This window comes from Ranitomeya variabilis, chromosome 2 (assembly GCF_051348905.1).
Source record: "Ranitomeya variabilis isolate aRanVar5 chromosome 2, aRanVar5.hap1, whole genome shotgun sequence".
Lineage (NCBI taxonomy): Eukaryota > Metazoa > Chordata > Amphibia > Anura > Dendrobatidae > Ranitomeya > Ranitomeya variabilis.
Genome location: NC_135233.1, coordinates 440,453,567 through 440,466,536, shown reverse-complemented (window position 1 = coordinate 440,466,536; position 12,970 = coordinate 440,453,567). Strand labels below are relative to the sequence as shown.

General features: G+C 43.5%; 1 protein-coding gene across 1 annotated transcript in view; it reads right to left on the bottom strand.

Annotated features, from left to right (window-relative positions):
• Window positions 1–12,970, bottom strand: part of LOC143806490 (uncharacterized) — a 67,819-nt gene that overhangs the window by 52,226 nt on the left and 2,623 nt on the right. Inside the window, exon 2 of the mRNA XM_077287085.1 lies at window positions 7,624–7,705. Within this exon, the coding sequence (XP_077143200.1) occupies window positions 7,624–7,705 (82 nt within the window). The remainder of the gene's footprint in view (window positions 1–7,623; window positions 7,706–12,970) is intronic.

Below are 12,970 nucleotides of genomic sequence, written 5' to 3'. Positions count from 1 at the left end.
AGTCATCACAAGGTCACTGCACGCCTCAGCCGAATGGGTGAGGACATCGCTGGAGCTTGGCCAGGTAAGGAAAAACTTTTTTTTTTGTAAATCCGCAGTATGGTGCACATTATACTGGTATGGGGGGTGGGGGAAAGGGGATGCATTATACTGCTTTGGGGCTGCTGCATTTTATACTCCAATGGGGCTGCTGCATTATACTATATACTGTATAACTATGGGGTGCATAATACTATATAGGAGGACTATGAGGTGGATTTTACTACTATGAAGTACTATGAGGTGCATTATACTTTATCAAGGACTATGAGCTGTGCATTATACTTTATGGATGACTATGGAGATGCATTTGATTATACTACATGGATGACTATGAATTGTGCAGTATATTACCGTATTTTTCGGACTATAAGACGCACTTTTTTCCTCCAAATTTGGGAGGAAAGTGTGGGTGCGTCTTATAGTACGGATATAGCATGTGGGGAGGGGGACAGCAGCGAGTGGGATCGCACTGTTATCCCACTTCAGGATGTCCCAGCTGCCGGGAATCAGCTGCTGGGGAAAGCACATGGTCCCGCTGATTAAGTGCAGTGAATATTTATTAGCTGCTCCCCGCCCACCGATCAGCTGAGCGGTGAGCCGGGAGCAGCAAATGAATGCTGCACTTACGCAGGGACACACAGTTTCCCCAGCACTGATTCCGGGGAGAATCTGTGTGTCCGGGGGAGGAGGAGGCAGCAGCAGCAGGGGCCAGGAGATCGCTGCCTACCTGCCTGTGCTGGACGCTGAGCTGTCTGGTGCACAGGGAGGACCTGTGTGATGTCAGAAGTGGGCGGGCTGGAGCATCACATGGCAGCTCAGAGCCCTCCCTCTTCTGACATCATCACAGGTCCTTCAGACTCCCACCTAGAATCTGCAGCTTCCTCTTATGTCCTGCGCTGTGGAAAGGCAACAACAACAGGGAGGGCTCTGTGTGTGTGCAGCCATGGGATGCTCCAGCTTTTACCTCACAACAGTGTGGCTGGCTGCCACAATTAAGAGGTCAGTCTTTACAAAACACAATAAAGCACTCTGCCACTCCTTTGGTGAACTATAACTCCCAGCATGTCATAGGATCTGCAGGACATGCTGGGAGTTATAGTTCTCCCATGGGATTTTAAAGCAGCACTCCAGTGTTATTTTGCAGTGCTGGAGTGGTGCTTTCACTATAAGCCCTGTGCACCCATTCTTAGGGCTCATTTCCACATGCGAGGCACACGTCCGTATCTCGCATGTGGAAACCAAGCTCTGGCGCCGGCACTCCAGAGCGGAGCATGCGGCCGCATAGGAACACATGGAGCTGCACAGCTCCGCTCCAAAGTGCCGGCGCCAGAGCTTGGTTTCCACATGCGAGATACGGACGTGTGCCTCGCATGTGGAAATGAGCCCTTATACTCACCCTCCAGCGTCTTCATATCGTACTTCACAGACACCACACTGGTCCCGCAGCTTCCAACATAATAACATACTATTATATATAATAACACCACATATAATAGTATGTTATTTATGTTATTAAATATTTTACCACATTTTTTTTGCTTCAAATATTTTTTTCCCTATTTTCCACCTCTAAAACCTGGGTGCGCCTTATAGTCCGGTGCGTCTTATAGTCCGAAAAATACGGTATATAGAGGACTATGGGGGTGCATTATAAGGAGGACTATGGGGGTGCATTATACTTCTTATATGGATCCCCATGACTTCTATGTAAGCCCCTGATGAGTATAATGGTTTATTTTCTTTTATACATTACATAACAACGGCAGTACGGGGGACAAATATATACCAGGATGAGGCACCGGATATTTACGCCACTGAGGTCACACTATACAACTTTGCAATAAAGCTATAGTGTGCAAAATGAATAAGGAAAATGTGAATTTGGGTGGAAAATATTTTGGCATGGTGGGGAGCCCCATTTGAAAGTTCGCACCGGGGCCCATAACTTTGTAGTTACGCCACTGATGGTGGAGCCTACTGAAACAGACTAAGGGACCTTTATAAACGCTTAGGAAGCCTTTGCAGGTGTTTTTTTGTTAATTATTCTAATTTACTGAGATAATGACTTGTGGGTTTTTAATGGCTGTAAGCCATAATCATCAACATTAACAGAAATAAACACTTGAAATAGATCACTCTATTTGTAATGACTCTATATAATATATGAGCTTCACTTTTTGTATTGAACAACTGGAATAAATTAACATTTTGATGATATTCTAATTTTGTGAAAAGGACCTGTACGTATATAGTGAGGACTGATAACCTGGATACACAGGTTACAATGAACCTTTCTCGAGCAGTGAATAGGGTGTACAAGCAGATATAGATAGGAGTAGTTTAAGAAGAAACAATTTACATATTATTCATAAACTACATCAATATGCATTACTTAATTATTTGTGCCAAGTTCATATAATCAGTTCATTTCTTTAATCCCTTCATGACCCAGCCTATTTTGGCCTTAATGACCTTGCCGTTTTTTGCAATTCTGACCAGTGTCCCTTTATGAGGTAATAACTCAGGAACGCTTCAACGGATCCTAGCGAATCTGAGATTGTTTTTTCGTGACATATTGGGCTTCATGTTAGTGGTAAATTTAGGTCGATAATTTTTATTTGTGAAAAAAACGGAAATTTGGCAAAAATTTTGAAAATTTCGCAATTTTCACATTTTGAATTTTTATTCTGTTAAACCAGAGAGTTATGTGACACAAAATAGTTAATAAATAAAATTTCCCACATGTCTACTTTACATCAGCACAATTTTGGAAACAAATTTTTTTTTTGCTAGGAAGTTATAAGGGTTAAAATTTGACCAGTGATTTCTCATTTTTACAACAAAATTTACAAAACCATTTTTTTTAGGGACCACCTCACATTTGAAGTCAATTTGAGGGTTCTATATGGCTGAAAATACCCAAAAGTGACACCATTCTAAAAACTGCACCCCTCAAGGTGCTCAAAACCACATTCAAGAAATGTATTAACCCTTCAGGTGTTTCACAGCAGCAGAAGCAACATGGAAGTAAAAAATTAACATTTAACTTTTTAGTCACAAAAATGATCTTTTAGCGAAAATGTTTTTATTTTCCCAAGGGTAAAAGGAGAAACTGGACCACGATCGTTGTTGTCCAATTTGTCCTGAGTACGCTGATACCTCATATGTGGGGGTAAACCACTGTTTGGGCGCACGGCAGGGCTCGGAAGGGAAGGAGCTCCATTTGACTTTTTCAATGAAAAATTGGCTCCAATCTTTAGCGGACACCATGTCGCGTTTGGAGAGCCCCTGTGTGCCTAAACATTGGAGCTCCCCCACAAGTGACCCCATTTTAGAAACTAGACCCCCCAAGGAACTTATCTAGAAGCATAGTGAGCACTTTAAACCCTCAGGTGCTTCACAAATTGATCCGTAAAAATGAAAAAGTACTTTTTTTCACACAAAATTTCTTTTAGCCTCAATTTTTCCATTTTCACATGGGCAACAGGATAAAATGGATCCTAAAATTTGTTGGGCAATTTCTCATGAGTACGCCGATACCTCATATGTGGGGGTAAACCACTGTTTGGGTGCACGGCAAGGCTCGGAAGGGGAGGCGTGCCATTTGACTTTTTGAATGGAAAATTAGCTCCAATCGTTAGCGGACACCATGTCGCGTTTGGAGAGCCCCTGTGTGCCTAAACATTGGAGCTCCCCTACAAGTGACCCCATTTTGGAAACTAGACCCCCCAAGGAACTTATCTAGATGCATAGTGAGCACTTATAACCCCCAGGTGCTTCACAGAAGTTTATAACGCAGAGCCGTGAAAATAAAAAATAATTTTTCTTTCCTCAAAAATGATTTTTAGCCCAGAATTTTTTATTTTCCCAAGGGTAATAGGAGAAATTGTACCCCAAATGTTGTTGTCCAGTTTGTCCTGAGTACGATGATACCCCATATGTGGGGGTAAACCACTGTTTGGGTGCACGGCAGGGCTCGGAAGGGAAGGCACACCATTTGGCTTTTTGAATGGAAAATTAGCTCCAATCATTAGCGGACACCATGTTGGGTTTGGAGAGCCCCTGTGTGCCTAAACATTGGAGCTCCCGCACAAGTGACCCCATTTTGGAAACTAGACCTCCCAAGGAACTAATCTAGATGTGTGGTGAGCACTTTGAACCCCCAAGTGCTTCACAGAAGTTTATAACGCAGAGCCATGAAAATAAAAAATAATTTTTCTTTTCTCAAAAATGATTTTTTAGCCCACAATTTTTTATTTTCCCAAGGGTAACAGGAGAAATTGGACATCAAAAGTTGTTGTCCAGTTTCTCCTGAGTACGCTGATACCCCATATGTGGGGGTAAACCTCTGTTTTGGCACACGTCGGGGTTCGGAAGGGAAGTAGTGACGTTTTGAAATGCAGACTTTGATGGAATGCTCTGCGGGCGTCAGGTTGCGTTTGCAGAGCCCCTGATGTGCCTAAACAGTAGCAATTCCCCACAAGTGACTCCATTTTGGAAACTAGACCCCCAAGGGAACTTATCTAGATGTGTGGTGAGCACTTTGAACCCCCAAGTGCTTCACAGAAGTTTATAACGCAGAGCCGTGAAAAGAATAAATGTGTTTCCTTTCCTCAAAAATATTTTTTTAGCCCAGAATGTTTTATTTTTGCAAGGGCAACAGGAGAAATTGGACCCCAAAAGTTGTTGTCCAGTTTCTCCTGAGTACGCTGATACCCCATATGTGGGGGTAAACCACTGTTTGGGCACATGCCGGGGCTCGGAAGGGAAGTAGTGACGTTTTGGAATGCAGACTTTGATGGAATGGTCTGCGGGCATCATGTTACGTTTGCAGAGCCCCTGATATGCCTAAACAGTAGAAACCCCCCACAAGTGACCCCATTTTGGAAACTAGACCCCCCAAGGAACTTATCTAGATGTGTGGTGAGCACGTTCAACCCCCAAGTGCTTCACAGAAGTTTACAATGCAGAGCTGTGAAAATTAAAAATCATTTTTCTTTCCTCAAAAAAGATGTTTTAGCAAGCAATTTTTTATTTTCACAAGGGTAACAGGAGAAATTGGGCCCCGATATTTGTTGCCCAGTTTGTTGTGAGTGTGCTGGTACCCCATATGTGGGGGTAAACCACTGTTTGGGCGCACGTCAGGGCTCGGAAGGGAAGTAGTGACATTTAAAATGCAGACTTTGATGGAATGGTCTGCGGGCATCACGTTGCATTTGCAGAGCCCCTGATGTGCCTAAACAGTAGAAACATCCCACAAGTGACCCCATTTTGGAAACTAGACCCCCGAAGGAACTTATCTAGATGTGTGGTGAGCACTTTCAACCCCCAAGTGCTTCACAGAAGTTTATAACGCAGAGCCGTGAAAATAAAAAATAATTGTTCTTTCCTCAAAAATTATGTATTAGCAAGTAATTTTTTATTTTTGCAAGGGTAACAGGAGAAATTGGACCCCAACAGTTGTTGCCCAGTTTGTCCTGAGTACGCTGGTACCCCAAATGTGGGGGTAAACCACTGTTTGGGCGCACGTCGGGGCTTGGAAGGGAGGGAGCACCATTTGACTTTTTGAACGCAAGATTGGCTGGAATCAATGGTGGCGCCATGTTGCGTTTGGAGACCCCTGATGTGCCTAAACAGTGGAAACCCCTCAATTCTAACTTCAACACTAACCCCAACACACCCCTAATCCTAATCCCAACTGTAGCCATAACCCTAATCACAACCCTAACCCCAACACACCCCTAACCACAACCCTAACCCCAACACACCCGTAACCCTAATTCCAACCCTAACCCTAATCCTAACCCTAATCCCAACCCTAACCCTAATCCCAACCCTAACCCTAATCCCAACCCTAACCACAACTGTAACCCCAACACACCCCTAACCCTATCCGTAACCCTAACCACAAGCCTAATCTTAACCCTATTTCCAACCCTAGCCCTAATTCCAACCCTAACTCTAATTCCAACCCTAACCCTAAGGCTATGTGCCCACGTTGCGGATTCGTGTGAGATTCTTCCGCACGATTTTTGAAAAATCTGCAGGTAAAAGGCACTGCGTTTTACCTGCGGATTTACAGCAGATTTCCAGTGTTTTTTTGTGCGGATTTCACCTGCGGATTCCTATTGAGGAACAGGTGTAAAACGCTGCGGAATCCACACAAAGAATTGACATGCTGCGGAAAATACAACGCAGCGTTTCTGCACGGAATTTTCCGCACCATGGGCACAGCGGATTTGGTTTTCCATAGGTGTACATGGTACTGTAAACCTGATGGAAAACTGCTACGAATTTGCAGCGGCCAATCCGCTGCGGATCCGCGGCCAATCCGCTGCGGATCCGCGGCCAATCAGCTGCGGATCCGCGGCCAATCCGCTGCGGATCCGCGGCCAATCCGCTGCGGATCCGCAGCCAAATCCGCACTGTGTGCACATGTCATAACCCTAACCCTACCCCTAACCCTAACCCTACCCGTAACCCTAACCCTACCCCTAACCCTAACCCTACCCCTAGTTCTAACCCTAGTTGAAACCCTAACCCTAGTGGAAAAAGAAAAAAAAATAATTTCTTTATTTTATTATTGTCCCTACCTATGGGGGTGATAAAGGGGGGGGTTTATTTATTATTTTTTTTATTTTGATCGCTGTGATAGAACCTACCACAGCGATCAAAATGTACTTGTAACGAATCTGCCGAACGGCAGATTCGGCGGGCGCACTGAGCATGCGCCCGCCATTTTGGAAGATGGTGGCGCCCATGGAGAAGACGGACCGACACCGGGAGCCTCGGTAAGTATAAGGGGGGGGAGATCGGGGCACGGGGGGGTGACATAGGAGCACGGGGGGAGCGGACAGGAGGACGGGGGAGCGGAGCACAGGACGGAGGGGACTACGGGACAGATCGGTGGCTTGGGGGGGGCGATCGGTGGGGTGGGGGGGTCACTTCAGTATTTCAGCCATGGCCGATGATATTGCAGCATCGGCCATGGCTGGATTGTAATATTTCACCAGTTTTTTAGGTGAAATATTACAAATCGCTCTGATTGGCAGTTTCACTTTCAACAGCCAAACAGAGCGATCGTAGCCACGGGGGGGGTGAAGCCACCCCCCCTGGGCTGAAGCACCACTCCCCCTGTCCCTGCAGATCGGGTGAAATTGGAGTTAACCCTTTCACCCGATCTGCAGGGACGCGATCATTCCATGACGCATACGCTGCGTCACAGGTCGGATTGGCACCGACTTTCATGACGCAGCGTATGCGTCAAAGGTCGGGAAGGGGTTAAAACCCCTTAATGACCGCCAATAGGACTTAAAATTGACCTGTGATAGAAGAGACTACCGTAGCTATATATATATTTAAATTTCTTTGAAATAAAAGATAAAATAACTGCTACATTTTTAAACCTAAAATGTTAACAAAATAAAACATTTTACAAACGATGCTGATGATGTAAAGCAGATATGAGGATTATTTATTAATGTTTTTGTGTGGTGTAACTATGTAGATTAAATGGATAATCATGGAAAGTTTGAAAATGTCTAACCCTATTTATTCTAAAGAAACAAATGAAGTTTTTACCTGTACGGTGGATGATGATGATAGGATTCTGGGAGCCATTGAACGTGATGCTGGATTTCTGTGTACACCCTCAAGAACAGACCTAAAAATTATGGATTAGATAAGAAACATTCAATTACGTTGCAATTGCATCTAACCACTCTTAAAGAATATTACAAAATGTAAAGGATCCCTAGAGGTTACGTTCCAGCATTAGACCCAATCTGTTTATCAATAACTCTGTGTTTTGTGATGAGTTTGCTTCTATATCCAATAAATATGCAATGGACCTGCTGTTATTAAATATGGACTATTTACATCAGGAGATACAGAGTATCTCAGAGACGGAGCCCAGACTTGTGGATCTATTGAACTCCGATGATTGTGAAAAGCTTATTGAAAATATGTGGAGAATTGGAGGATATTAAACGGAAAAAAAAAATTGGAATCACGATGCTGACGATTACCAAGCCACAGAATTGTAAGCCACAGATGCGGGATGGCAATTATGCATCAGAGAAAAATAACAGTTATGTGACATCTACTAATGACAACATTTTTTTAGATGGTCTTTTAGATCCTCCACTGAAAAGCACAAGCGAAAACGGAGGAGGAAATTGGCATTACTGAAAAACAAAAGAGTTTACCTCATGGTAAACTTATCAAAGAGATGTTTATCTGATGTTGAAACTAAAAGTACTAACTAAAGACTCGTCATTTAGCCCTACTTCTCATGTCAACTGGTTTAAACTGGAGATTTAATTGCAAAAATCCTAAACTCATAATGTTAAAATATTGGTTTTCCAAAGATCCAATTTTGAAGAAATCAAGCATGTCTGAATTGAGTCTACACAAGTTATCATTGTCTTCAGGAAACTATTTTTTTGCCTAATGTGAATATACAATACCTGTTGTTATTGAAGCTTTCATATCAGCTGTGAAAAATTATGTGTTTAAACTTAAACAAGAATATAAAAATGAGTTCAGACACCCCAATTGCAGTGGGGAGGAATATAAGGCTATTATCATGACCCTGTCAGGTGTCCTGGGACCAGGAGCTCTTTCCCTGTCCCTAACACTAGGGTTTTCCTAGCTCGCCCTGTTCCCGGATTACTTCTGATGGTGAAGATGTCGGAGCCACGTACCTTGCCTTAGTTCCTAAAACTGCCCTCAGTCTTTACCCTTCCCCCCCACCCAGGGAAGAGGGGATTAGTATTGCACCGTAATACACCAACCAGACTAACAAGGTAATACGAACAGAGATAAAGGAAAATACCAATCATACAAATATACACACATAAACAACAGAGGTAAACACCAGGGAGTGGAAGTTGGGGTTACACCAAAGTAGGAGAAGAAAGGTTTGAGTGTGTGATAATTCCCTAGCAACAGTCATAGATAAATCCACCAAACGCCTTCTCCAATAATAACCATCAACAACCACCAGCCATGCAGCATAAAAAAAAAACAACACAAAACATTGAGCTTGGATTAAGTTGGTATACATGCAGCACATAAATGGATGTTCACTTTGGTCATAACGCATAAAAAACCTACAAGAAGCAAAATAAGCATAAATCCTGCTGTGACTAAATAAGTGAAAATCAAAAGTGCATTTAAATAACACAGGGTTCTCCGTAATACTGTTCCCACCGTTGACAAGGTGACCCTGATCTGGATGGGACTGATGCTGCCTAATAGTAAAAACCATACCATGTGTCAGAGTTGACCTCAGTGTATGAATAAGGGCAGACAAAAGGACCAGGCATGTATACCAACTTAACCCAAGCTCAATTGTTTTGTGTTTTTCTTTGTATTTTTGCATTCTGTGCAAGCCGGGGTGTGGCCTCCCTCCCTTGAGCTGGAAACTATATTTAAGAGCTTCCCTAGACTGGGGTCCCCAGGTTGGGACCTGGTCCTTTTGTCTGCCTTTATTCATACACTGAGGCCAACTCTGACATGTAGTAAGGTTTTTAATATTAGACAGTGTAGGACAATCCCGATCAGGGTCACCCTGTTGACGGTGGGATGGTTTTTATGCTATTTTTTTTTATCAAAAACAGTATTACTAAGAACCCTGTGTTATCTAGGTGCACTTTTGCTTTTTACTTATTTAGTTACAGCAGGGTTTATGCTTATTTTGTGTCTTGTAGTCATGCAGCATAAGCTACTCTGACAATGAGTGCTAGCCAGGACCCAAATTATATAGGAGATGGGAGTGGCTAACAGTGAACAGCTGAGAGCCTTAATGCAGGAAATCTTCCAGGAGCTCTCAGCTGATCAGATTAACCCCTGCACTGCTAAAAGAAACTTACACCATTTAATATGAAAGTAAAGTGCTTCTAATCAGGCAGGAGTAGGAGAAATCAGACGCTGCGGTCTTCTGGCTCTTTTCTGTCACGGTAAACCTGTGACAACTATGTTATCCTTGGTCCATGACAGCGACCTCACCATTAAGCTGGCTGACAAGGGTGGTCCTGTCATTCTCATGGACACAGGTAAATATGTTTTGGAGATTAAGAGACGATTAGAGGATTGTGAGGTATATAGTGACCTTACGAGTGACCCACAGTTTGATATTCAAAAGGAGATCAAAGTTATTTTGGAAGAGGCTAAATATAATGGAATTGTCGATGATGATTTAATTTTTATTTTTTGAAAATCCAGTTACTCCTGTAATATTTGTTCTTCCAAAAATTCATAAGCCATTAATACACCCACCTGGGTGACCAGTAGTTTCAGGAAATGATTCCATATTCGGTCACATTGGAATCTTCCTAAATAAAATTTTGGGTCCACTGTCAAAATGTACCCGGTCCTACATTCAAGATACAATTGATTTTTTTTTGTGTGTAAGACTGAGGTTGTATTGGAGAAGCAGGTCATTCTTGCGTCATTCGAGGTACAGTATAAGCTTAGCTCCCTAAAACCGAATGGTCTAAATGTTGATTTTAAATTACATAGTATAATCTATATATAATGATATTGGCTCCATTTTGACCCACTTAATTTGGCTGTATAGTAAAAACAAATTTCATTTTTATTTATTTTTTCACCATTTTCACTATATTGTCTTTATTTACACAGATTAGCTTTGAATAATAAGATTCATCCCAACATTCAATGGACTTTATCAAGTAGAACTTTTCATGAACTATCAATCAACACATCTCTATTGATATGGATTTTCTTTGAACATCTTTTTGCTGTAGATTTTTTTCCTACACTAAATGGATTTAATTTGTACTGTTTCTTTAAATATCTTGAATAATCTGGATTTGAGTTGTATGACCCTTTAAATATTTAGGACAATTTGGTTGAAGAATAGATCTGTATGAGATATTAAAGGGAATACCGGCTTCATTGTTGTCTAGGATATGTCATTTTTAATGTTAAAAATATTTCTGACCACTCCATCTGTGTATCCGTTCTCTGGCTCCAATTCGTCTCCTCTTTCTCTGTCTACTGTGGTCCCTCAGGGCTCAGTCCTTGGCCCCTTTCTCTTCTCCCTCTACACGGCCCCAATTGGACAAATCATCAGCAGATTTGGCTTTCAGTACCATCTTTTTGCTGATGACACACAACTATACACGTCATCCCCTGACCTTACCCCCGCTGTACTACAGAACACCACTGACTGTCTGTCCGCAGTCTCTAACATCATGTCCGCTCTCTATCTGAAGCTCAACCTCTCCAAAACTGAACTTTTGCTCAAGCCGACTACTGACCTTTCTAAATCTGACATCTTCATCTCTGTGGGTGGCACCATAATAATACACTGGCAGCAGGCGCGCTGTCTGGGTGTTATGTCTGACACCAATCTTTCCTTCACCACCTATATACAATCTGTAGCCCGCTCTTGTCACTTGCACCTGAAGAACATCTATAGCATCCCCATCTTTCTCACCATGGAAACAACAAAGACCCTCACTGTTGCCCTGATTCATTCCCGCCTGGACTACTGTAACTCTCTATTAATTGGCATCCCCCTCACTCCACTTTCCCCTCTCCAGTCTATCCTTAATGCAGCAGCCAGGGTCATCTATCTAGCTAATCGGTACTCGGACGCCTCCGCTCTCTGCTGGTCATTACACTGGCTGCCCATTCATTATAGGATCCAATTCAAAGTACTTGTTCTCACCCACAAAGCTCTCCACAGTGCGGCCCCCCTACATCTCCTCCCTCATTTCTGTGTATCGGCTTACCTGTCCTCTCCACAGTGCAGCACCCCTACATCTCCTCCCTCATCTCTACCACCCTACCCGTCCTCTCCACAGAGCGGCCCCCCCTACATCTCCTCCCTCATCTCTACCACCCTATCCGACCTCTCCACAGTGCGGCCCCCCTACATCTCCTCCCTCATCTCTACCACCCTATCCGACCTCTCCACAGTGCGGCCCCCCTACATCTCCTCCCTCATCTCTACCACTCTACCCATCTTCGCCACAGTGCGGCCCCCCTACATCTCCCTCATCTCTACCACCCTACCCGTCCTCTCCACAGTGCGGCCCCCTACATCTCCTCCCTCATCTATATCACCCTACCCGTCTTCTCTAGTGCGGCCCCCCTACATCTCCTCCCTCATCTCTACCACCCTACCCGTCCTCTCTACAGTGCGGCCCCCTTACAACTGCTCCATCTTTTCTGTTTATCAGCCTACCCGTCCTCTCTAGTGCGGCCCCCCTACATCTCCACCCTCATCTCTATCACCCTACCCGTCCTCTCTACAGTGCGGCCCCCCTACAACTGCTCCATCTTTTCTGTTTATCAGCCTACCCATCCTCTCTAGTGCGGCCCCCCTACATCTCCACCCTCATCTCTATCACCCTACCCGTCCTCTCTACAGTGCGGCCCCCCTACAACTGCTTCTCTATGCTTCACAAGCGACATTTGACTAACATCCACACTAATCTGTACCTCCCACTCCCGTCTCCAAGACTTCTCCTGAGATGCACCAATCCTCTGGAATGCTATACCCCAAGAACTTGGGGTATTAAAGATAAAACTACCCAAGAAGTCATTTAATATATAGTCCATTCACTATTTATCTGAACATATTTCTCCATCAAACACTGCACCCAAAGCACCACAAATATGGGCTGGTGACCAACTCATGCAGCCTTATCTACCCCCCTTACCTCATTGTACTTTGTCTCCCCCACCTCATTGTAGATTGTAAGCTCTTACGTGCAGGGTCATCACTATTTTGCTTTAATTCTTATATCACCTTTTAACTTTGCTAATTATGACTTGTGTATGAACTGTTGAATTGTAAGGCGCTGCGGAATATGTCAGTGCTATATAAATAAAGATTGTTATTATTTGGATTATAGTTACAGGTAATATTCAATATGGGTTTAAACTCTCT